Source organism: Pristis pectinata, chromosome 5 (assembly GCF_009764475.1).
Source record: "Pristis pectinata isolate sPriPec2 chromosome 5, sPriPec2.1.pri, whole genome shotgun sequence".
NCBI lineage: Eukaryota > Metazoa > Chordata > Chondrichthyes > Rhinopristiformes > Pristidae > Pristis > Pristis pectinata.
The window spans coordinates 14,562,823-14,587,412 of record NC_067409.1 but is presented as its reverse complement, the minus strand read 5'-3'; the positions used below and the strand labels follow the sequence as shown (position 1 = coordinate 14,587,412).

At 43.5% G+C, this 24,590-nt stretch overlaps 1 protein-coding gene across 5 annotated transcripts in view; it reads right to left on the bottom strand.

Moving 5' to 3' along the window:
* Window positions 1–24,590, bottom strand: part of dpp6a (dipeptidyl-peptidase 6a) — a 546,960-nt gene that overhangs the window by 113,114 nt on the left and 409,256 nt on the right. For all 5 annotated transcript variants that reach the window (XM_052015996.1, XM_052015997.1, XM_052015998.1 and 2 more), the window contains one exon: window positions 18,785–18,905. In XM_052015996.1, the coding sequence (XP_051871956.1) occupies window positions 18,785–18,905 (121 nt within the window). The remainder of the gene's footprint in view (window positions 1–18,784; window positions 18,906–24,590) is intronic.

The window sequence follows — 24,590 nt, the reverse complement described above, 5'->3', positions numbered from 1 at the left end:
CACTCAGCCTTTTGCCCAGCGCTGGGGAATCAAGAACTAGAGGGCATAGTTTTAAGGTGTGAGGGGAAAGATTTAATAGGAACTTGGGGGCAACTTCTTTTTTTAGGCAAAGCATTACATATATGTAATGAACTGTAAGAGGAAGTGGTTGAGGTAAGTATAATAACAACATTTAAAAGGCAGTTGGACAGGAACATAGATCGGAAAGGTTTAGAAGGTTATGGGCCAAACACAGGCAAATAGGAATTAGATGGGCATCATGGTCAGCATGGACCAGTTGGGCCAAAGGGCTTCTTTCTGGGCTGCATGACTCTATGACTCTATCTGCTATGTCACCCTGCCACTACCGATTATCTGGAGAACATGGTGATGGGACTTCTTCATGAACTCCTTCAGTGTCGGTTGGTGTGACGTGACCACATTTTTTTACTGGACTGGTGGCAGGAACTGCCAGCTTTGGATATGAGGCTGCTGCAGGCCTGAGAGAGGCCTGGAGATCGGATCTGATTTCCTTCCCCTTCTGCTGACTCTTTGCCAGATCTAAAGTAGGGCCTGTCCCAAGGGGAGGGTCCCTGGACTGGTAGGAAATTTCAGCCATCTCTTGCCTAGGGTACTTGACTGGGCCAGAGTACATATGAAATCAGAGTGGCAGTGGGCTTTACTCCCTCTCACATCTACTCCAGCATTCCATGAGGTCATAGATCATCAAAACTTAATCTGCAATTCCACTTTTCTTCCTGGTCCCCATAATGCCCTCATAGTCTAAAACTCCCCTTCAATTCAAAGCCAGTCTCTCTGTTCCTGTATGACGTGATTTGTTTCCCAGTACAAGGTAATATGCTGCATCAGATCCTATTGTACTGAGCTGCATTTGTGGTGGCTTGTTGCTGCAGAGACCTCAGCAGCAAGTTACAGCACAGTAAACACTCCCAATGTGGGTGAAGCTGCTGGGTGGTCACCAGATCCAATGCAAAGCCAGCTCAGCTGTCATGATGGATTCTCTAAATGCAAAAAAAAGAGATATGGCAACCTTGAAATTGATCTAAAGCTTTTCTGATTGCCAAGAAAAAGATTCTCACCTTTAATATTGATTCATGAATCTTAGCAGATAAAATGCAGTGCTCAGCTCTCCTTCAAAGACCTTCCAGTCATGAAAAAGAAAGTGCTGTACTTCTACATTGATTCTCAGCACTCAAAGAAATCACTGCCTTGGATCGAACACTATTTCCAGTGTGTGAATCACTCTGAACATTTCAGAACCCATTTCTCCCCATTGAAGCAGAACTGGGCTGATTATATTTGCAAACGACTATAATTCAGAGCACTACAAATATACAGACAACTGATACAACGTGACTTGTAATCATCATTTTCCACACCATTTGTGTGTTACAGTCAGTCTGATCACACTAAAATATTCTGGGAGGTTGAATGATGTTATCACCAGGATCAGACAGCAATAATCCCCAGTGTTATGTCATGAAACAGTCAGTGTTATTAGACATCTGCATTCTTAACATGAATCATGCAATCAGAGCACCCAGAAGAAATCCACAGAGTCACAGGGGAAGGCATGTTCCTGTGCTGTACTGTTCTGTGATTGCAAGAGGCTGCAGAGGGTTGTAGACTCAGCCAGCTCCATCACGGGCACAACCCTCCTCACCATTGAGGATATAAAGAAGGCAACATCCATCACTAAGGACCCTCACCATCTGCGACATGCCCTCTTCTCATTACTACCATCGGAGAGGAGGTACAGGAGCCTGAAGACCCACACTCAATGATTCAGGAACAGCCTCCGCCATCAGATTTTTGAACGGTCCATGAACCCATGAACAATACTTTGTTATTCCTTTTTTTTGCACTATTTATATATTTTTCTAATTTATTGTAATTTTATGAATTTTATGTCTTTACGCTGTAATGCTCCCACAAAACAACAAATTTCAGGTCATAAATCAGTGATAATAAATCTGATTCTGATTGTATGTTTTATGTTTTACCCATACATGCTAGTCCTATTATCCAGCACTTGGTCTGGAGCCTTCTGCGCCTTGGTAATTCAAATGCTTGTCCCGATTCTTTTGAAATGTTGTAAGAGTGCCTGCCTCCACCACCTTCTCAGCCTGGTACGAAGCCTCCAATCCACAGGATCGCAAGAGGCTGCAGAGGGTTGTAGACCTAGCCAGCTCCATCACGGGCACAACCATCTCCACCATCGAGGATATCTTCAAGAGGCGGTGCCTCAAGAAGGCGGCATCTATCTCAGGACCCTCACCATCCGAGACATGCCCTCTTCTTGTTACTACCATCGGGGAGGAGGTACAGGAGCCTAAAGACCCACACTCAATGATTCAGGAACAGCTTCTTCCCCTCCGCCATCAGATTTCTGAACGGTCCATGAACCCATGAACACTACCTCATCATTCCTTTTTGTTTGCACTATTTAATTATTTTTGTAATTTATAGTAATTTTATGTCTTGCACTGTACCACTGCTGCAAAACAACACATTTCATGACACATAAGTCAGTGATAGTAAATCTGATTCTGATTCTGAGGCAGTGTGTTCTGGATTGCATCTGGGTGAAAAAAATTTCCTCAGATCCCCTCTAACCCTCTTTACTCCTCACCTCCTATGGCTTTAGACATCTTTGTTATGGGGAAAAATTCCTCACTATCCACCCTATCCATGCCTTTCATAATTTTGTATCCCCATGTCAGGTCCCCTCTCAACCTCCTCTGCTCAAAAACCAAGCCTATCCAGTCTGTCCTCATTACTGAAGTATTCCATCCCAGGCAACGTCCTGGTGAATTTTCTCTGCAGCCTTTCCAGTGCAGTCAGGTCCTTCCTATAGAGTAGTGACCAGAACTGCACACAGTACTCCAGCTGTGGCCGAAACAGAATTTTATAAAGTTATATCAAGACCACTCTGCTCTTATATTTTATGCCCCAGCATGCTGTATGCCTTCTTCAACAGCTTAACTACCTCTGCTGCCACCTTGACGCATCTATGGACTTGGTCACCAAGGTCACTCTGTTCCTCAATATTCCCTGAGGCCCTTCCATCCATGGTGAATATCCAACCCTTATGCATCACTTCACACTTTTCAGGATTAAATTCTATCTGCCATTGCTCTGCCCAATTTATCAGCTCACCAGTATTATTCTGTAGCCTGAGACTATCAACTCTTCACATTCAATGTTCTTGAACCAACTAGGCAGGCATGGTAGTGTAGCGGTTAGCGTAACGCTTTACAGAGCCAGCGACTCAGGTTCAATTCCAGCCGCTGTCAGTAAGGAGTTTGTACATTCTCCCCGTGTCTGCGTGGGTTTCCTCTGGGTGCTCCAGTTTCATCCCACATTCCAAAGGTGTGCGGGTTAGGAAGTTGTGGGCATGCTGTATTGGCGTCAGAAGCATGGCAACACTTGCAGGCTGCCCCCAGCACACTCTACACAAAAGATGTATTTCACTGTGTGTTTCGATGTACATTGACTAATAAAGAAATCTTATCTTATTAAAAAAAAACTCAATCACTGCAGCTTATCAACTCCTTGACCAGTCTGATCACTTTACACTAAAATGGACCTCTTTTTTTGTTCTAATTGTGTTCTTTCTTGTAAAAATTGTGTATAATTTATGTTTCATTTATGTTTTCCTTGCGAATGCTGTTTATCTGATGCTATGTGCCTGCGATGCTGCTGCAAGTAAGATTTTCATTGCACCCGTGCATACATGTACTTGTGCATGTGACACTAAACTTGACTTAGACTTTAACTTTGATTTTCCAAGTGTGAAGGTGAGTGGTAGAATGTGGGGTGAGTTGATGGGAATGTGGTGGGAATAAGGCGGACTTGGTGGGCTTGTAGGGTCTACTTCCGTGCTGTATGGCCTTATGACTATGAGTCAATAACAATTTGAGCAAGTAGAGAATGATTTTACAATGTAACGATGTTACACAAGATACTGCCGCTACTTCTTCACTTTCCATCTTAACTGGAACAAGTGTCGCAGCCTCCAGTCATTACCAGCTCAACTCCCATTCCCTTGTGTCAAGATTTCCAGCCTTCACTCCTTCAGCAACTCAACCGGTTGGTGTTAAAAATGAAAGCCTTCGGGCGATGCCTGGAGTGATAGATTGCCTGCCTCTGGTTTTGCATCAAGCAAGCTGTTCAGAATCTCAATTTCAGATCATTCTCTCAACAACAAGCAACTCCTTCAAGCTTTCTCATTGGGCCAGAAGGGGTGATAAAAAGAATATGATGGATGCCTGGAAACCACCATTTTATTTCTTGAGTCTTTCAGTTCCAATTTCACACACAGTCCTGATTAATTCCAATGAATCACCTGACATCTACAAATGTTCAAGCTCTGTTTGAAATAGAAAACTCCCTTAAAGACTAATTAATCAAATATTCAATTAATTCATTTTCCTCTGAAAGCCATAAGGGCAAAGGCCTTTGAAACAACACTGTACTGATTATTTATGCAGACCAAAGTATTTCACATTAACACATTGGGCCAGATCTCCCTCAGTAATAGCTGGCAGTTCTAGCAGTTGCTTATATCGGGTGACCACTCGAACTTCCAGGTGTACATGTCTAAATGCAGAAGTCTGATACTTCCTGAAGGTTAGGTGCCAGGGCATCTGAGTGTCCGTTCTGTCTTCGGACTTACCACTGAGCCCAGTGACTTGCCAATGAGGAGATTGACAGAGCTCAACAGGCTGGATGCAGGGTAGGTGTTTCCCCTAGCTGATGACCAGGAGTCACAGTCTCAGGCCATTTTGGGCTGAGGTGAGGAGACATCTCTTTACTCAGAGGGTGGCGAGCCTTTGGAATTCTCCACTCTGTAAGGCTGCGGATGCTCGGTCACCGAGTTCTTTTAAAGCAGAGATCCATAAAGGGATGGGGGCAGATAAAAGTACTGAAGATCAGGCTCAAGAGGAGGGACGTGGCTTCTCCTCCTGTTTCTTATGCTTTTTTGCTCCTACCTGGGTACACTTTATATCGCCTCTCCACTTTATGGTGTGGTAATGAGGAAGGGGCTGGAAGCGTGGGGAGAGATACAATTATTTGGTAAACGTGTAACTTATGTATAATTTTCTATGTTAACTTTTGTTTGGCCTCATCTTATAAAGTACTGTGCTGTTGCTGCAAAAAGCGAATTTTCATGGCATTTATATGCTGTGTATGTATGCCTGTGGCAATAATAAACCTGTCCTTGGACAATCCGATAGTTGAAGGTAAGAACTGCAAATGCAAGAGTCATTTTACTCTATTTTAATATTTTAAATTATTTTTTAGGATTTTAATGTACTTTTAATTGTATTTAATTTTAACTTATTAAAATAAATTATATGATTGTTATATATTTAAATCTATTGCAATAATTTTAATTGTCTCTGGAGACATGAAAAGCCTTTTATAGCAGCTTAGAGCAACTTGATCTCTGGGGATACCTATTGGGTGTGGAGGATTGGCTCATCTGGTATTGGTATTGGTATTGATTTATTATTGTCACTTGTATTGAGGTACAGTGAAAAACTTGTCTTGCGTACCGATCGTACAGGTCAATTCATTACACAGTGCAGTTACATTAGGTTAGTACAGAGTGCATTGAGGTAGTACAGGTAAAAACAATAACAGTACAAAGTGTCACAGCTACAGAGAAAGTGCAGTGCAATAAGGTGCAACGTCACAACAAGGTAGATTGTGAGGTCATAGTCCATCTCATCGTATAAGGGAACCGTTCAATCTGTACCCGGGAGATGTGTGGGTGGGTGGGCTGGAATCGAGGGCTACAAGATATGGATGGAACCACCTGGCCCAAGGTGCTCGAGTGAGCATCCTGAAGTCAAAGTTCATTTGCTTTCCAATGGCTCATTTGGTGCAGTTATGTTTGCAAACCCAGTACACTTGAGAATAGGATGCACTCTTGTTTTGAACAGGTTTTAGTTGATAAAAGTATTGGCCTGTTTTAGATTTGTTTTCGGGATATGAGCTTTGTTGGTACGGTCACTTCTATTGAGTTCATTACATGGGTTGATAACTTTGAATACAAGCGGGGAAGCTTTGGCTGGTAGAAAACTGAAGTCAAGGGAGTAGAGTAGAGGCCAATGGTCAGATTATGTAGAATAGCGGTGAAGGTGTGCTCATAGAGTCATACAGCACGGAAACTGGCCTTATGGCCCAACTAGTCCATGCCGACCAAGATTCCCATCTAAGCTAGTTCCATTTGCCTGCATTTGGCCCAAATCCCTCTGAACCTTTCCTATCCATGTACCTGTCCAAGTACCTCTTAAATGTGGTTAATGTACCTGCCTCAACCACTTCCTCTGGCAGCTCATTCCATAGACTGACCACCCTCTGGGTGAAAAAGTTGCCCCTCAGGTTTCTGTTAAATCTCTCCCCTCTCACCTTAAACCTATGGCTTCTAGTTCTTGATTCCCCAACCCTGGGAAAAAGACTGTGCACATTCACCTATCTATGCCCCTCATAATTTTATACACCCCTATAAGATCACCCCTCATTTTCCGACACTCCAGTGAAAAAAGTCCCAACCGACTCAGCCTCTCTCCATAACTCAGTCCCTCAAGTCCCGGCAGCATCCTCGTAAATCTCCTCTGCGTTCTTTCCAGCTTAATGGCATCTTTCCTATAGCAGTGTGACCAAAAATGAACACTATATTCCAAATGTGGCCTTACCAACGTCTTGTCTAACTGCATTATGACATCCCAAGTTCTATACTCAGAGCCCTGACTGATGAAGGCCAGTGTGCCAAAAGCCTTCTTCACTACCTGCAACACCACTTTCAGGGAACCATGTACTTGTACTCCTAGGTCCCTCTGCTCCTATTACTTACAATGAGGAAAAGGCCGAGTTAGTTACAGCTGTGGTTTGTCCATGAATTCTTGTCCTAAACCATGCCTCAGCAGAGGCAGAGTGTCTGACCATGTAGCCTCGTCTGAAGTCAGTGTGGGGATCCACAACATGTACATCAACTTTAATATGCTGCTCAAAGACAGAAGTAGTAGCTCCAATGAATGATAATGCTGTGCACTGTACACTGAGTAACCAATTCAATATCACTTACTTCATAATATCAACACCTCAGCTACACCCAAAGTAGGAGAGTCAATAATATCAAGGTGATTAGCAGAGGTTTTTATAAGTTTCTGCGTGATGCACACTTTCTTTCTACTTTGGTAACTCCCTACTGCACTAATGTGACACTTCCATTTTTCTCGTCATTGATCTTAACAGCCTCTTTGAAAGAGATTGCCAATTAATCTTTCAGCAAGTTCTTGCCCTGTGACCTAACTCAAGTTCATTGTCTAACGCATTACCTCAGCAAAATGAAGAGAGAATGAGAAGAGTTGTAATGTTGCAGGACGTGACATGGTTCACGTCACTGAGGCCCTGATCTCTTGCTCAGATGGATAGCAAGGAATCTATATTTTTTTTAAATTCAAAGGATGTGGGCATTGCAGGCTGAGCCAGCAATTAATTGTCTATCCTCAATTGCCTTTGAGAAGGTGCTGGCGAACTGCCTTCTTGAACCCCTGTTGTCCTTGAGGTGTGGGTACACCCACAATACTGTAAGGGATGGAGTTCCAGGATTTTGACCCAGCCACAGTGCAGGAACGGTGTTCCTATGCTTTTGCTGCCCTTGTCCTTCTAGCTGGCAGAGGTGGTGGGTTTGGAAAGTGCTGCGTAAGGAATCTTGGTGAATTGCTGCAGTGCATCCTGTAGATGGTACAAACTGCTGCTACTGTGGATCGGTGGTAGAGTGAGTGAATGGTTGCGGATGGGGTGCCTATCAAACGGGAAGCTATGTCCTGTGTGATGTTGAGCCTCTTGAGTGTTACTAAAGTTGCGCTCATCCGGGCAAGTGGGGAGTATTCCATCACACTCCTGACTTGATCCTTGCAGGTGGTGGACAGGCCTTGGGGAGTTAGGAGGTGAGTTACTTGCCACAGGATTCCCAGCATCTGACCTGCTCTTGTAGCCACATTGTGTATATGGCTGCTCCAGTTCAGGTTCTGGTCAATGGTAATCCCCAGGATATTGATAGTGGGAGATTCAGTGATGATAATGCCATTGGCTGTCATGGCGTGATAGTTGGATTTTCATTTGTTGGATTTTGCCATTGCTTTGCACTTGTGTGATGTGAATGTTACTTGCCATCTATCAGCCCAGGTCTGGATATCGTCCAGGTCTTGCTGCATTGGATGTGGATTGCTTCATTACCTGAGGAGTCATGAATGGTGCTGAACATTGCAACCATCAGCGAACATCCTGAACATTGCAACCATCAGCGAGCATCCCTACTTCTATCTTACAACTGAAGCATTGATGAAGCAGTTGAAGATGGTTGGGCGTAGGACACTCCCCGAGGACCTCCTGCAGAGACTGACCTCCAGACACCACAACTATTTCCCTTTGTGCTCAGTATGATTCCAACCATTGGAGGGTTTCCCCCGATTCACACTGACCCCAGTTTAGCCAGGGCTTCTTGATGCCATAATTGATCAAATGCTGCCTTGATGTCAATATTATTGTCACAGGCAGGCACGGTAGTGTAACGGTTAGCGTAACGCTTTACAGTGCCAGCGACCCGGGTTCAATTCTGGCTTCTGTCTGTATGGAGTTTGTACGTTCTCCCTGTGTCCACGTGGGTTTCCTCCAGGTGCTCCGGTTTCCTCCCACATTCCAAAGAGGTACGGGTTAGGAAGTTGTGGGCATGCTGTGTTGGCACCGGAAGTGCGGCGACACTTGCGGGCTGCCCCCCAGAAGACTCTACGCAAAAGATGTATTTCACTCTGTGTTTCAATATACATGTGACTAATAAAGATATCTTGTCTTATCTTAATCTTCCTCCAAAGGCCACAGAATCACTGAATTGTTTAAAACATGACACAGAGGAGGCCATTCAGCCCATTGGTCAAGGATGAGCTGTCTAATCTTCCAGCACAAGATTTGTAACCCAGTTGGTCATGGCTCCTCAAGTACACATCCAAGTACTTCTTCATTGTAATGAGGGCTTCTGCCTCTACCACTCTTTCAGGCAGTGAGCCCAGACCCCCATCATCTTCTGGGTGAAAAAAAGTTTTCCTAATCTCCCCTCTAATCCCTCCACCAATTACTTTAAATCTTTGTCTTCTGGGTTTTGATGCCTTTGTTCAAGAAAATAAGCCTTCATACTTCTTCTCTCTGGGTCCCTCATAATTCTATAAACTTCACTTTAGTCTCCTCTGAGCCTTATATGTTCCAAAAATAACCCCAACTAACCCAATCTTTGATCATAACTACAATTTTCTAGTCTATGTAAGTCTCCTCTGCCCACAGTGCAATCATAGAACATAGAACACTACAGCACAGTACAGGCCCTTCAGCCCACAATGTTGTGCCAAAATTTTATCCTGCTTTAAGATCTATCTAACCCTTCCCTCCCACATAGCCTCCTATTTTTCTATCATTCATGTGTCTATCTAAGGGTCTCTTAAATCATATCTTTCCTGTAATGTGGTGGCCAGAATTGTGCACATTACACATTCATTCATTCACTTTGTTGCTTTAAGCACCTTGTTCTGAAGATCATGTCTTCCATTTTCTTTCACTGTAACAGTTACTCCATACCTTCTTACACCAACTACATAGACATAGTAATTAAAAGTAACTGGTAGAGAGGTGACCTTGTAGAGGTGTATAAAATCATGAGGGGCATCGACAGGGTGAATGCATGCAGAGTTTCCCAGTGAAAGTGAATCAAAAACTGGAGGGCATAGGTTTAAGCTGAGAGGGGAAAGATTTGAAAGGGGCCTGAGGGGTGACTTCTTCACGCAGAGGGTGGTGTGTTTCTGGGATGAGGTGCCAGAGGAAGCAGTTGAGGCAGGTACAATAACAACATTTAAAAGACACTTGGATGGGTACATGGATAGGAAAGGTTTAGAGGGATATGGACAAGTTGGGCCAAAGGGCCTTTTTCTATGTTGTGTTACTCCAAGACACTATACTTGCCTACCCTATCTCCTCAATGACTTGAAACCACAAGGCCATCTTCTTTACATCTTAACATCTCCAAGGACATCCAACCCTTCTCTCCCTCAGACTTTTGACACCATGGGTGAATTTCTCAGAGTCATACAGCATAGAAACAGGCCCTTTGGCCCACCATGACCATGATACCACCAAGTATCCATCTATACTAATTCCATTTACCAGCATTTTGTCCATAGCTTTCTATGCCTTGGTAATTCAAGTGCTCATTTAGATACTTCTAAAATATAGTGAGAGTATCTGCCTCCACCAACCCCTCAGGCAGTGCATTCCAGATTACAACCACCCTCTGGGTGAAAGAATCCTCCTCAGATCACCTCTAAAACCTTCTCCCCTCTAATCCTTCCATCAGTTACTGTAGCGGTTAGTGTAACGCTATTACAGCGCCAGTGACCCGGGTTCAATTCTGGCTGCTGTCTGTAAGGAGTTTGTATGTTCTCCCCGTTTCCTCCGGGTGCTCCAGTTTCCTCCCACATTCCAAAGACGTACGGGTTAGGAAGTTGTGGGCATGCTACGTTGGTGCCGGAAGCGTGGTGACACTTGCAGGCTGCCCCCAGAACACTCTGCACAAAAGATGCATTTCACTGTGTGTTTCGATGTACATGTGACTAATAAAGAAATCTTATAAATACTGTACCTTAAATACCGACCATCAGTTGAAGATGGATTCTTTTTTATTTGCGGTATATGGGCATTAATGGTAAGACCAGCATTAACTGCCCATCCCTAATTGCCCTTGAGGAGATGGCAGGGGCCATCCTCCTGGACTGCTGCAGTCTTTTGCATGAAGTTACTTCTGTGCCAATGTTGGGTTGGGAATTTCAAGATCTTGGGGAAGGAACAGAGGGGCGAGAGCTATTTCAAAGGGCTGGCACTGCATGGGTGCTGCTTGAAACCAACTGCACAGCTGGATTGTGTGATCTGCTGTGCAGATACAATGGGCGTACTGTGTACCTCCCTCCTTGCTGTCAGAATTCCAAAAGGTTTATCATTTCAAAGAATTTTGACAGCAGCAACTGAAATGTCACATCTGAAATATGGGTATTTAAAATGTGAAAGATGTAAATGAAAGGTTTAATCCTTGTAACAACGGACCAGTAATCTGCTTTAGTTGAATGTTGCCAATTGGTACCAATGGATCAAACTGAATCACGGACATATCACGTTTGAAGAATAAAGGAAGATGATGGGTTACGGTCATGTCATAGCTTGAAAGCTCTTTTTGTGAGATCATTTGTCGTTGATATGTGCTCCCAGTAATTCAGACTTTGGGAAGGAAAATGAAGAATAAAGGAACTGTCATTTATATAAATCTAATTAAAACCTTGAATTTCTTGATCCGGAGATGTCTGCCAGGTTAAATGACAGAATCACAGAATAAGAATCATTAAATTACAGAAGGCCTTACAGACCCTCAAGCCCGTGCTGCTTTCTGTACAATCCACCCAATTAGGTACATTCCTTGGCTCTCTCCCCACAGCCCTGCAAAACTTTTCCTCTCAAGTACTTACCCACTTCCTTTTCGAAAGGCATTATTGTGGCTGTTTCGACTACCCTATTGTGTCTACCAGCTGCACGAGAAAGATTTGTCTTGGGTCATCTTTGGTTCTTTTGTGACATCTCAATTTTGTGTCTTCCTTTCTTCTTACATAAGAGACTTCTCTTTACTCACTTTTTTTGGACCCTTCATGATTTTCAATGCTGTTGACAAATTTTCTCTCAATTTTCTTTGCCCAAAGGAGATCAATCCAGACACTCCCATCCTATTCCAGTAACTGAAGACCCTTACCCTTGGAAGCTATTAAATCTTTCCTGCCCAAGGCCTTAAAATCATCCCATCTTCTCTGTTCCTTCATTGCCGTTATAAACATTGGCACTCTTCACCCAACAGTGCTGTGGGAGTCTGTACCAGAGGGACCACAGCAGTTCAATAAGACAGTCATCAATGCCCTCTCAACTACAATTTTATCTTAACTGTCTTAAGCTACCCAAACTGGAATGCCTTCAGATGGTTCTCAAAGAATTTGCAAGGCTTCAGAATGCTCCTGTTACAAAGTGTTACTCACTCCCATAAGCATCTTCCATTCATCCAGAATGGTGTCTAATTATAAAATCATGTGTTTAAACATCGACAAAGAAAAAATAAAAAAGATCATTTCTGATGCCCAGAATTGAAGACAATATTGCAGATGTGGTCAAGGCAAACTTTTAACATAAGTTGCTTGCTCTTTTACTCAATTTATAATGCCAGGAATCCCACATGTTTTTTTAAAGCACTCCCTCCATTGGTTCTGCCACCTTCAAAGAGATGTGCTGACACACTCATTTCTCTCTGCTCACGCGCTTATCTTAGAGTTGTACCCTTGATATCGTATTTCCTGTCCTCATTTATCCCACCAAACTCAGCCATCTTGGACTGTTCTGCATTAAATTTTGCCACTAGCTTCAATGTTCTCTCTCTGTCTTAACACTTTCCCCCTTATTATTTACTAAACTTCCATCTGCACATTCTGAAACTGTGCCTTATATATCCACGTCCAACTAATATCATCAACAGCCAATACTCCCAATTTGGCGGAGAGTCCTTAATAAGTTTCAAATGGACCTGCCATAACTCAAATACTTTTCGGGTATTGATACCAATGTCCATCCCCAGCTTTATTTAGTACCCATTGGCTGTGTGTGAAAGAGATTGATTAGTTCAGAGTGTACCAGACATCCACTCTCCTTGCTTGCCCATGTAAACGGCAGTACTCCAAAAATGGACAAGCAAACAAACAGACCACAACAGGTGAATACTTGGATATATAGGTGTCAACCCTCACCAGATCAATGACAAAAGTGACACAGGCAGCCAGCTGAATGAAGACATGTATTTAGGTTTAATTATAAAGATTAAAAAAAGAATGAGACTTATATTTTGCTGGCGCTTCTCATCTCTAGATGTATAAAAGCACTTTACAGGCAGACTTGTCCTGGAAGAAATATGCCAGCCAATTCATGTAGACCAAGCTTCCACAACAAGCAAAGCAATTATGACCAGGTAATGACTTCTACTGATGTTTGAGGGATAATTATTGGCTACGACAGTGGGAATAACTTTTCTGCCTTCTTTCAAAATAACACCATGTGATTGTTTATGCATGCCTAAATTATATCATACAAAAAATTAAATTGTTTGCAAGGTAATTTGGAGCAACACAACCTCATAAGGCAGGCTTTCTTTTTGCTTTGTCTCCTTCTGAAGCTGGTCTGTTGCCTTGTTCTTTACAAGGGTGACAGGATGGAGCAGATGGTAGACCTGGTGCCTCGCAGCTCCAGTGACCCAGGTTCAATCCTGACCTCTGGTGCTGCCTGTGTGGAGTGTGCACATTCTACCTGTGACTGTGTGGGTTTCCCACGGATAGTCCGGTCTCCACCCACATCCCAAAGGCGTGTGGGTTAGTAGGTTTATTGACAACTGTAAATTGTCCCTAGTGTAGGTGGCTGGTAGAATCTGGGGGAAGTTGCCAGGAATGTGAATATAGAATTTGGATTAGCGTAGTTGGGTACTTGGTGGTTAGCATGGACTTGATGGGCTGAAGGGCCTGTTTCCAAGCTGTATGACTCTTTGAATTCCCATTTTAAGTTTGTATTTAGCACTCAATGTCAGATGCAAACTCACTGTGCTTTATGTTAATATTTTTGCTTCATGCTGTTTGGCAATGATTACTTCATATAAACCCTAATGCATGATTAGTTTCTTGTCATTTCTTGTTAAATTTTCGTCATGGCTGGGAGAGATCATTAGTCAATTACCCATTCTGATATACAATTGCTGCATTAGTATTTATGCATTCAAAATCCAGGAATGGGAAGTAATAAAAATAGAATAATGACTTATTTAATTCAGTGGGAACATTGACTCTACTGATTAATTGATACATCTTTACACAGCCTAATCCATCAGACTTCTGATCCAGATATAATTCTTTCCAGATCTTTCAGTCTTCTGAAAATGCTTGTGTAAATGTTCAATTCTCAGTAACAGACAATCAGCAGCAGTGCTCTGCATGGAGTGATTTAAACTGCTTTCCATGCTATTCCTGTAAAAGGACTAAATTTCCAGGTATAGCTGTGGAGGCAAATACACTGGGATTGTTTATGAAGAAATACAATTGCACTATAAAATGAAATACTTCACATAGTGTAGAAATGGAAGGTGTGTACCTATGGAGTGGCTTTTGCAACCTCTGGACCTATACGCCAATGGATTGAACTTCAGGTGCAGACTGGTGTGAAGGGGGGAGTCAAACTGCGCTCAGTAAGATCCCACAAACAGCAATCAGATAATCACCAGATAAGCTGCTTCATTGTTTTTGGCAGTGATAAATATCACAGAGTTCTGATCTGTCTTGAACAATTTGCAATGGCCTGTGTCTTGTGCGGACACCTCTTCACTGTGCGGACTGATGTGTAGGAGTTTAGCTATTTTTACAAAATGCAGCATCTAGGACATTCTCACACTTGGATCTTGCTAACAGAACAGCAGATAGCCCACTGATGGGAGGAAAGAACATTCTAACAATTGCATTTCAAGGTATTCCTTAGATTCACAGTTATACAGCACAGAAACAGGACCTTCAGCCCAATTTGTCCATGCCGACCAAGATGTCCATCCAAGCTCATCCCATTTGTCTACATTTGGCCCATTCCCCCCTAAACCTTTCCTAACCAAGTACTTGTCCAAATGTCTTTTAAACATTGTAATTGTACCTGCCTCTGCCACTTTCTCCGGCGGCTCGTTCCACAAACTCACCATCCTCTCTGTGAAAAACCTGCCCCTCAGATCTCCTTTAACTCTTTCCCCTCTCATTTAAACGAATGCTTTCTAGTTTTAGACTTCCCTACCCTGGGATAAAGTGTGTCTCTCTACCCTCTCTCTGCCCCTCATACTTTTATAAACCTCTGTAAGGTCATCCCTCAGCCTCCTCCGTGCTGGGTAAATAGTCCCAGTCTATCCAATTTCTCATTATAACTCAAGCCCACCAGTCCAGGCAATGTCCTTGTGAACTTTTTCTGCGCCCCATTTAGCTTAATCACATCCTAACTAGTGTGGCGTCCAGAACTGCACATGACACTCCAAATCTAATCAACGTTTTGTACAACCGTAACATGATGTCCCAACTCTTATACTCAATGTCATGGCCAATGAAGGCAAGCATGCCATATACCTTCTTCACCCTGCCTACCTGTGTTGCCACTTTCAGGGAACTATGTACTTGTATCCCTAGATCTCTCTGTTCTACAATCGTCCCAGGTCCTTGCATTTACTGTGTACGTGCTAGCCTGGTTTAACTTCCCAAAACGCATCACTTCACACTAGTTCGAGTTAAATTCCGTCTGCCATTCCTGTGACCACTTTCCCATTTGATCAATATTTTACATTGTATTGCAAGACATAAATTGCATTGCTTTTGTAATTCCTTGCTGGAACAGTTTTGAGGGTCTAGGAAGAAATTTAGTTATTCAGTGGACAAATCTGACATGCAGAATACAAAGTGCTTTGGCGCACTTTTCATAGTAAAAGAACACATTTATCCCTATACAGAGGTAGACTGACAGGACGCCTTTGAAGCAGTAAACCTATATAAATAGCTGCTTGCTTCAGCAAAACCAATGCTGAGAGTTCTTTTAATCATACCTCAGTGATGGATTCAGTTATCCTGATCAATGAGAGGTGGATAATTACATTTGTTTTTTTTTTATTTTGGTTAGAAGTGTAATTGATGTGGCCTTCCAAGTTGCACTAAATTCCACGCCAACTATCTGCAGCTTGAATGAACAATGCAATTGTTGCATTCACTTTGATCTGAAGGGTTTCAGTTTGCATTATTGCAGGTCTGTGGTTTAATGCAGAGACTGCTCTACTGGTCTAACAGGTGGAATTTCAACTCAATGAATGGTATGCTTGGAATACCAAGTCTCTGCTTTCTTTACTTGTTTGTATTCCCTGGATCACCACTTTCTTACAGATAACCTGCAAGAAAAATCACCAATTAATCTCTCTATGTGTGTTTGTGACTGAGGGCCTTCTGTAAGTAATAAAGGCTCGTATTTATACAGTGTCTTTTGGAACATCCAATTGGCAGTTTGGTGAAGCTCTGGGCTTTATAAGCAGTCATAAATCAACTGCACAGATTGTGCTGTCTGCAAGCCCAGTTCTCCATCTGTATCTATTGCTGTCAATTCTGACTGATGGCATCTGAGTCAGTAGGTTCCAGATTGCAGAACCTTAATAGACTCTCACTTCAGTGAGAACTTATTGAGGTGCAGTCAAATATTTTGGTCCATCAACCCATGCTGGCTCAGCAGACCAATCCATAAAGACCCATTCCACCGCTCTACTCCCCTGGCTCCATGGGTTTATTTCCTTCAGGTGCCTAAACAATTCCCTCCTGAAATGACGAATCATCTCCACTCCCACTAGGCAGTGAGTTCCAGGTTATTCCCGCTCACTTTCTAAATAAATTCTTCCTCACATCGCCCACCAACACCTCTTGTCCAAAGCCTGAATCTGTCTCCCTTGGTCCTTGCAACATCAACTAATGGGAGCAAAAAACAAGCTGCTGGAGGAACTCAGTGGGTCAGGCAGCATCTGTGGAGGGAAATGGACAGTCGACATTTCGGGTCGAGATCCTTCATCTGGACCCAGTCCCCATACAATTTATTTATTTACCCTCCCTAACTAATGGGACCAGCTCTTCTTTGTCCACCTTGTATTTCAAATCTCCCCTCAAACACATTTACTCCAAGGAAGGCAAAACCCAGCTGCTCTAACAAACCTTGTAGCTAAAATTTCTAATGGAAAATAAAAACAGTAAAGGCTGGAGAAACTCAGCAAGTCAGGCAGCATCTGTGGAGAGAGGCCGACAGAGTCAATCTTTTAAGTCAATGACCCTCCTTCAACTAAAACCTCATCCCTTGAACTATTCTGGTCAATCTCCTCGGCATCCTCTCATGGATCTTCACGTCCTTCCTAGAGATGGAAGCAATTCTCTCGTTGTGGCCTAACAAGGGCTTTATAAAGGTTTGGCAGAACTTCCTTCCTGTTGTAATCAATTTATGAAGCCTAAGCATTATGGTTGCTCACCTCCCTCTGTATTTTTCTTGCCATCTTCAAAGATCTATGAACATGATCTCTCTGAGCCCATTGTCATTGAGAATTGTTCCATTAAATCTACATTGCTTCTTCCCAACCGTTCTGCTAAAATGCATTACCTCACTCTTCTCTGCATTAAATTCCATCTACCACTTGTCTGCACATTTTGCTAATCTCTCGGTGTTTGTTGGTATCATCCTACTGTTTGATGCCTCAGTCAAATTTTTTTTTATTCAAAATAAACTTTATTCATAATAAAATAAACTATATACAATAATAAAACTGTTCAAACCGTTACATTCGTGTACAGTTCAATTCTTAGTGTTACCTTTTTATACATAAAAAACACAGCCCCGATGCCACATGTGTGGCTCCCTGGGGTGACACCCCAATCCCATATTTACAACGTTTGAGCAGCTTCCTCGCCTGACCCCACCACTCCTTCTCCTGTGGCAGAAGAACCCTAAACTGTCGTCCTTCCCCACTGAGCCCTCATGCTGGCTGCACCCAGCTTCAGTGCGTCCCTCAGCACATACTCCTGCAGCCTGGAATGTGTCAGTCGGCAGCATTCCCCTACGGACATCTCACAGTGCTGGGAGACCAACAATTTTCGGGCAGACCAAAGGGCATCTTTCACCGAGTTGATGACCTGCCAGCAGCAGTTGATGTCCGTCTCTGTGTGTGTCCCCGGGAACAGCCCGTAGATCAGAGAATCCTCCGTTACGCTGCTGCTGGGGATGAAGCATGACAAGGACCCCTGCATCTTTCGCCACACCCTCCTCGCAAACCCACAGCCCGCAAAGAGGTGGGTCACCGTCTCGTCCCTAGCGCAGTCCTCCCGGGGGCAGCGCGCGCTGGGGGTGATGCCCCAAACGTGCAGCACTGATCTGACTGGGAGGGCCCCTCTCACCGCCAGCCAAGCGAGGTCTTGGTGCTTGTTGGTGAGTTCTGGCGATGAGGCATTCTGCCAGATGGTCTGGACAGTCTGCTCAGGGAACCACCCCCACCATGTCAAATGTCCCACACAAAGGACACCACCTGCAACAGTGCAGCAACTCCCTTCAGTACTCTGCTGATGCAACAGCCAAGAAATAAGTCTCCTTCAGCTGAGAGTGGAATCCAGAATCGACCAACTCAGATGCCAACAACTGAGCTACAACTGAAAGCAATGAAGGTGCTGGGTCTGCAGATGGAACAGTGTTCACAGTTGATTCATGACTAGTTACAAGGCCTGACAGCATTACCAAAGAGCTGATAGAATGCAGGTCTGAATATATGAGAGTGTCTTGTCTACTATTTCCGAGAGTAAAGGAAAGCAGAATCAAGATATTGCAAACAATTCAATAAGCACATGCAGGTTACATTGAAAAGAATGTTCACAGACTTCCGCTTGAATGCACAGAGCAGATGGAAGGCATCTCGACCATTCTGTCTAACCTGAAGCTTTACATTGCAAGTTATCACACTTTAGCAACTCCAGCATAGATGTTGCACTCAGTCGATTGCATAGGAGATTATAAGTTACAGGCAGCACGGAGAGGACATCAATAACAGCACATTAAAAGGTCACATCTGCCTTACCTTCATATAGCCAGTCACTCAGGCCATTGAAAATGACCCCCTCCTTCCCAGTCGCGACCAGACGTATGGCTCGGCTATTAACGTTCAGCTGGTAGAAGATGTTGTTCTCAAAAATGAAAATCTGTTAACAAGGAATAAAATGGTGGGATTAGGGCAAGAAAGAAAACGAGGGCAACCAAGGACTGCATCTGGAGCTGGGATCAAGCAGAACACTCAGATTGTACCCTTGCTTCTCAAGGGGGAGGTCAGGCATCAGGTGGAACTGAAATGGCTCATCCATCTGAGGAGGTTTTGGAGTGATTTCAAATGTCAGATCATTCCCATGATTGACTGGAAGGAACCAGGACTCCCCAGGAAGTGCACATTCTGGGGAGTCCATAAAACACAGATTGCCACTCCACACTTTGTCAGGCACCTATTATTATTTCCTGTTTGCCTGTGAGCAACTTTGACTTTTCAAGCACAGTCCTGGATATTCTCCTGGCCTCCACCAAACGTAGACACGAGCCCATCCACACCCCAGCTTACACCATGTCCTGTTCATCAAAAAGAAAACTGCAGATGCTGGAAATCTGAAATAATAACAAAACACTCAGCAGGTCAGGAAGCATCTGTGGAGAGAGAACCAAAGCACGTTTCAGGTGGAAGACCTTCTGTCAAACTCTGCTCACTGAGTTCTGCTGTCTCCTGCATGAGCAAATTTTAAAATTTTCAATCCAGATTTGAAATCCCTTGTACAAACGTGCATACAAATGTATGAGCTTGGAGCAGGAACAACTTCTTGAGCTTGCTCCACCTTTTAATATTCTGATTGTAATCTCAAAATCCTGTAACCTTTCACCTCCTTGATTTTCAACTATTTCTCCATCTCTGCTTTAAAACATTGCTTACACCAGCCTTCGAGGAAGAGAGTTCCTCACCCATCACTCTCCATCCTCTGGGGAAAACATTTCCTTTCATCTCTGTCATTTCTGGCAACCCCATGCTTTTAAACAGTGACCTCCATGGCCTTATTCCTCTATCTGTGTACAGTTTGGATATAATGTCATCACTGGAGGGCTCGTCTACTAAGACAATATGGGTGGAACAGGGGAATAAGAAGGGGATGACCACATTAATGGGACTATACTATAGACTTCCTAATAGTCAGCGGGATCTAGAGGAACAAATTTACAGAGAGATAGCACACATGTGTAAGAAAAATAAGGTTGTGATGGTGATTTTAACTTTCTACATATTGACTGGGACTCCCATACTGTAAAGGGATCGCATGGGATAGAGTTTGTCAAATGTGTTCAGGAGGTTTCCTCAATCAATACGTCGAGGTCCCAACTGGCGAGAGCGCGATACTGGATCTCCTCTTGGGAACGAGACAGGGCAGGTGACAGAAATGTGTGCAGGGAAACACTTTGGGTCTGATGATCATAATTCCATTAGTTTCAAGATAATTATGGAGAAGGATAGGACTGGTCCTCGGGTTGAGATTCTAAATTGGAGTAAGGCCAATTTGGATGGCATCAGAAGGGACCTGGCAGGCATGGATTGGGATAGGCTGTTTTCCAGCAAAGAGATGCTTGGTAAATGGGAGGCTTTCAAAAATGAAATTTTGAGAGGATAGAATCTGTATGTTCCTGTTAGAATAAAAGGCAGGGCTAACAGGTTTAGGGAACCTTGGTTATTGAGGGATATTGAGGCCCTGGTAAAGAAAAAAAAGGAAGCGCATATCAGGTATAGGCAGTTAGGATCAAATGAGGTGCTTGAGGAGTCTAAGAAATGCAAGAGAACACTTAAGAGAGGAATCAGGAGGGCAAAAGGAGGACATGAGGTTGCTCTGGCAGACAGGGTGAAGGAGAATCCTAAGGGTTTCTACAGCTATGTTAAGAGCAAAAGGATAGTAAGGGACAAAACTGGTTCTCTTGAAGATCTGCGTGGTCATCTATGTGTGGAGCCGAAAGAGATGGGGGAGATCTTAAATGTATGTTTTGCATCCATATTTACTCTGGAGACAGACACAGAGGCTATAGAACTGAGGCAAAAGAGTAGTGAGGTCATGGACTGTATCTGGTTTACGAAAGAGGAGGTGCTGGCTGTCTTGAGACGAATTAGGGTGGATAAATCCCCATGGCCTGACGAGGTGTCCCCTTGGACCTTGTGGGAGGCTAGTGCAGAAATTGCAGGGATCCTGGCAGAGGTATTTGGAACATCCTTAGCCATGGATGAGGTGCCAGAGGACTGGAGGATAACTAATATTGTTCCGTTGTTCAAGAAAGGCTCTAAGAATAAGATGGGAAATTATAGGCCAGTGAGCCTGATGTCAGTCATAGGTAAATTATTGGAAGGTATTCTAAGGGACAGAATATATAAGTATTTGGATAGACAGTCTGATTAGCGATAGTCACCATGGCTTTGTGCATGGTAGGTCGTGTCTAACCAATCTTGTGGAGTTCTTCGAAGAGGTTACTAAGAAGGTCGATGAGGGAAAGGTGGTGGACGTTGCCTACATGGACTTTAGAAAGGCCTTTGACAAAGTCCCACATGGGAGGCTGGTCCAGAAGGTTAAGTTGCTTGGCATTCAGGATGAGATAGCCAATTAGATTCAACATTGGCTTCGTGGGAGAAGCCAGAGAGTGGTAGTAGATGGTTGTCTCTCTGACTGGAGGCCTGTGACTAGTGGTGTGCCGCAGGGATTGGTGCTGGGTCTGTTGTTGTTTATAATCTATATTAATGATTTGGATAATAATGTGGTAAACTGCATCAGCAAATTTGTGGATGACACCAAGATTAGGGGTGTACTGCACAGCAAGGAAGGTAACCAAAGCTTGTGGTGTGATCTTCACCAGCTAGGAAAATGGACTGAAAAATGGCTGATAGAATTTAATGCGGAAAGTGTGAGGTGATGCACTTTGGGAGGACAAACCAGGGTAAGACTTACACAGTGAATGGTAGGGCTGTGAGGTGTGCGGTAGAACAAAGGGACCTGGGAATACAGATCCATAGTTTCATGGATCTGAGGTTAGGGTTAGGGTACAGGTACCCTAGGTTAGGTCTGAGAGTCTGAGGTTAAGGTTAGTCACAGGTAGATAGCATCTTAAAGAGAGCTTTTGGCACATTGGCCTTCATAAATCAGGGTATTAAGTATAGGAGTTGGCATGTTATGTTGAAGTTTCCAAGATGTTGGTGAGGCCAAATTTGGAGTATTGTGTGCAGCTCTGGTCACCTACCTACAGGAAAGATATCAGTAAGCTTGAAAGAGTGCAGAAAAAATTTACAAGGATGTTTCTGGGACTTGAGTTATAGGGAAAGGTTGAATAGGTTAGGACTTCATTACCTGGAGCGCAGAAGAAGGAGTGGAGTACTTTGGAGGTATACAAAGTTATGAGGGGTATAGACAGGGTGAATGCATGCAGGCTTTTTCCCCTCAGGTTGGGTGAGACAAGAACTAGAGGACATGGGTTAAGGGTGAAAGGTGAAATATCTAAGGGCAATCTGAGGGGAAACTTCTTCACACAGAGGGTGGTGCGAGTGTGGAACGAGCTACCAGCAGAAGTGGTGGATGCAGGTTCAATTGTAACATTTAAGAGAGGGTTGGATAGGTACAGGGACAGGAGGGGTTTGGAGGGATATGGTCCGGGTGCAGGTAGGTGGGACTGGGCAGAATACCAGGTCGGCATAGACTGGATGGGTCGAAAGGCCTGTTTCTGTGCTGTAGTACTCTGAGACTCTATATGTTGAAAGTTTGGTTATGGATTAATTGATAGGTGTATAATTGGAATGGTTGAGGTATTCATTGCAAGAAAACTTTATATCACTTCAGTAATGGCCACGATATTGTGGTGAGGAAAGGAGTCATATAAAGAAAGAAAGATGTTGAGATAGCATTCTTTAACTTAAAAGACTCAGCCAATTTCATATATTTTAAGCAGAGCTCTAAAAGCCATTGAATTGTTCATATCGCTGGTCTCCAGGTAAAACCAGGCCACATTCTTCCGGAAAATAAAATGAGCATACCATATTAGCTGGGATTTAGGTAAAGGAAAAAGAGATCTGGTGCCATTACAGATACGTAATCAAGTTAAATATATTGCCAAGTTTGGCAAAAGGAGTTACTCACAGAGTCATACAGCAAGGAAACAGGTCCTTCGGCCCAACTCATCCATGCCAACCGTGTTGCCCAGTGAGCTAGTCCCATCTGCCCGCGTTTGACCCATAGCCCTCTAAACCTCTCCTATCTATGTACTTATCTCGATGGCTTCTAACTGTTGCTAATGTGCCCGCCTTAACCACTAACTCTGGCAGCTCATTCCAAATACACATCACCCTTTGTGTGAAGAAGCTGCCCCTGATGTCCCTTCTAAATCTCTCGCCTCTGATCTTAAACCTATGCCCTCTTGTTTTTAGCACCCCACTCCCCCCTTGGGGAAAAGACTATGTGCTTTCACCCTGTCGATGCCCCTCATGATCTTATATATCAGGTCACCACTCTCCTACGTTCCAGGGAATAAATTCCTTGTCTATGCAACCTCTCCTTGTAACTCAGGCCCCCAAGTCCAGGCAGCATCCTGGTAAATCTTTTTTGCACTCTTTCTAGTTTAATAACATCTTTCCTACAACAGGGTGACCTAAACTGTACACAATCAGTGAGTTGTCTAAATAGGACATTTCACTTGAATAATGACAGGGATGAGGAAGGTACAGAACAACTTTATCTCACCAAGGAGAGGTTGGTTGGGATACCTGTACAATTGTGATTGGTTCATCAATGGAGTGAGGTAAGTAGGGTATTGAAGGACAGGGAGCATTTTCCAACACCATACAAGTGGGTGTTGAGGTTTGTCCAAGAATGATAAAAATCAAGTTGCAAACCAAGAGCTATTCCAAATGGATCCTTCCTGCAAGTCTTGGTTTGCCTTGGCTTAACACCTTGGCAAAGTGGACAAGATGAGGGTCAAGAAGAAGACGATTGCTGTCTACTGTGGACAGTGAGACATGTAGCTGTTACTGACTGACCGACTAATCCGTCACATCTGTTACAGGTCATATGTTGGCTTTGTAGTGCAATATGACAATAAAAATGCCAACTCTTGTTTCTTTGTGAACCAATAAAACCTCATATTCCTTGACCCATTGGGCAATGTGTGATCTTTGGAAATAGCCAAATTTTGGTTCACAATCCTCTTTGTGCACCTCCTAATACAGCCTCTCACCTCTGCTAATTACCCCATCAGCCTCCAGATACCAAGATCTAAACTCTGGAATTCCATCCCTTCCTTTCCTTTATTTGTATTGACGCAACGTAGAAAGCATCCTGTCTGAATTTATCACGGCTTGGTATGGCAACTGCTCTGCCCTGACAGCAAGAAGCTGCAGAGAGTTGTAGACACAGCTCAGCACTTCATGGAAACCAGCCTCTCCTCCAAGGACTCTTTTGTCTTTACCTTGGTAAAGTAGCCAACATAATCAAAGAATCCATCCATCCCGGACCTTCTCTCTTCTTCCCTCTCTCATTGGGCAGAAGATCCAAAAGCCTGAAAGCACATACCATCAGGCTCAAGGACAGTTTCTATCCTGCTGTTATAAGGCTATTGAGCAGTTCCCTAGTACAATAAAATGGACTCTTGATCTCAGAATCTACCTCGTTATGACCTTGCACCTTATTGTCTACCTGCACTGCACTTCCTGTGTAGCTGTTGACACTTTATTCTGCATTCTGTTATTGTTTTACGCTGTACTACCTCAATTCACTGTGTAATGAATTGATCTGTATGAATGGTATGCTAGACAAGCTTTTCATTGTACCTCGGTATAA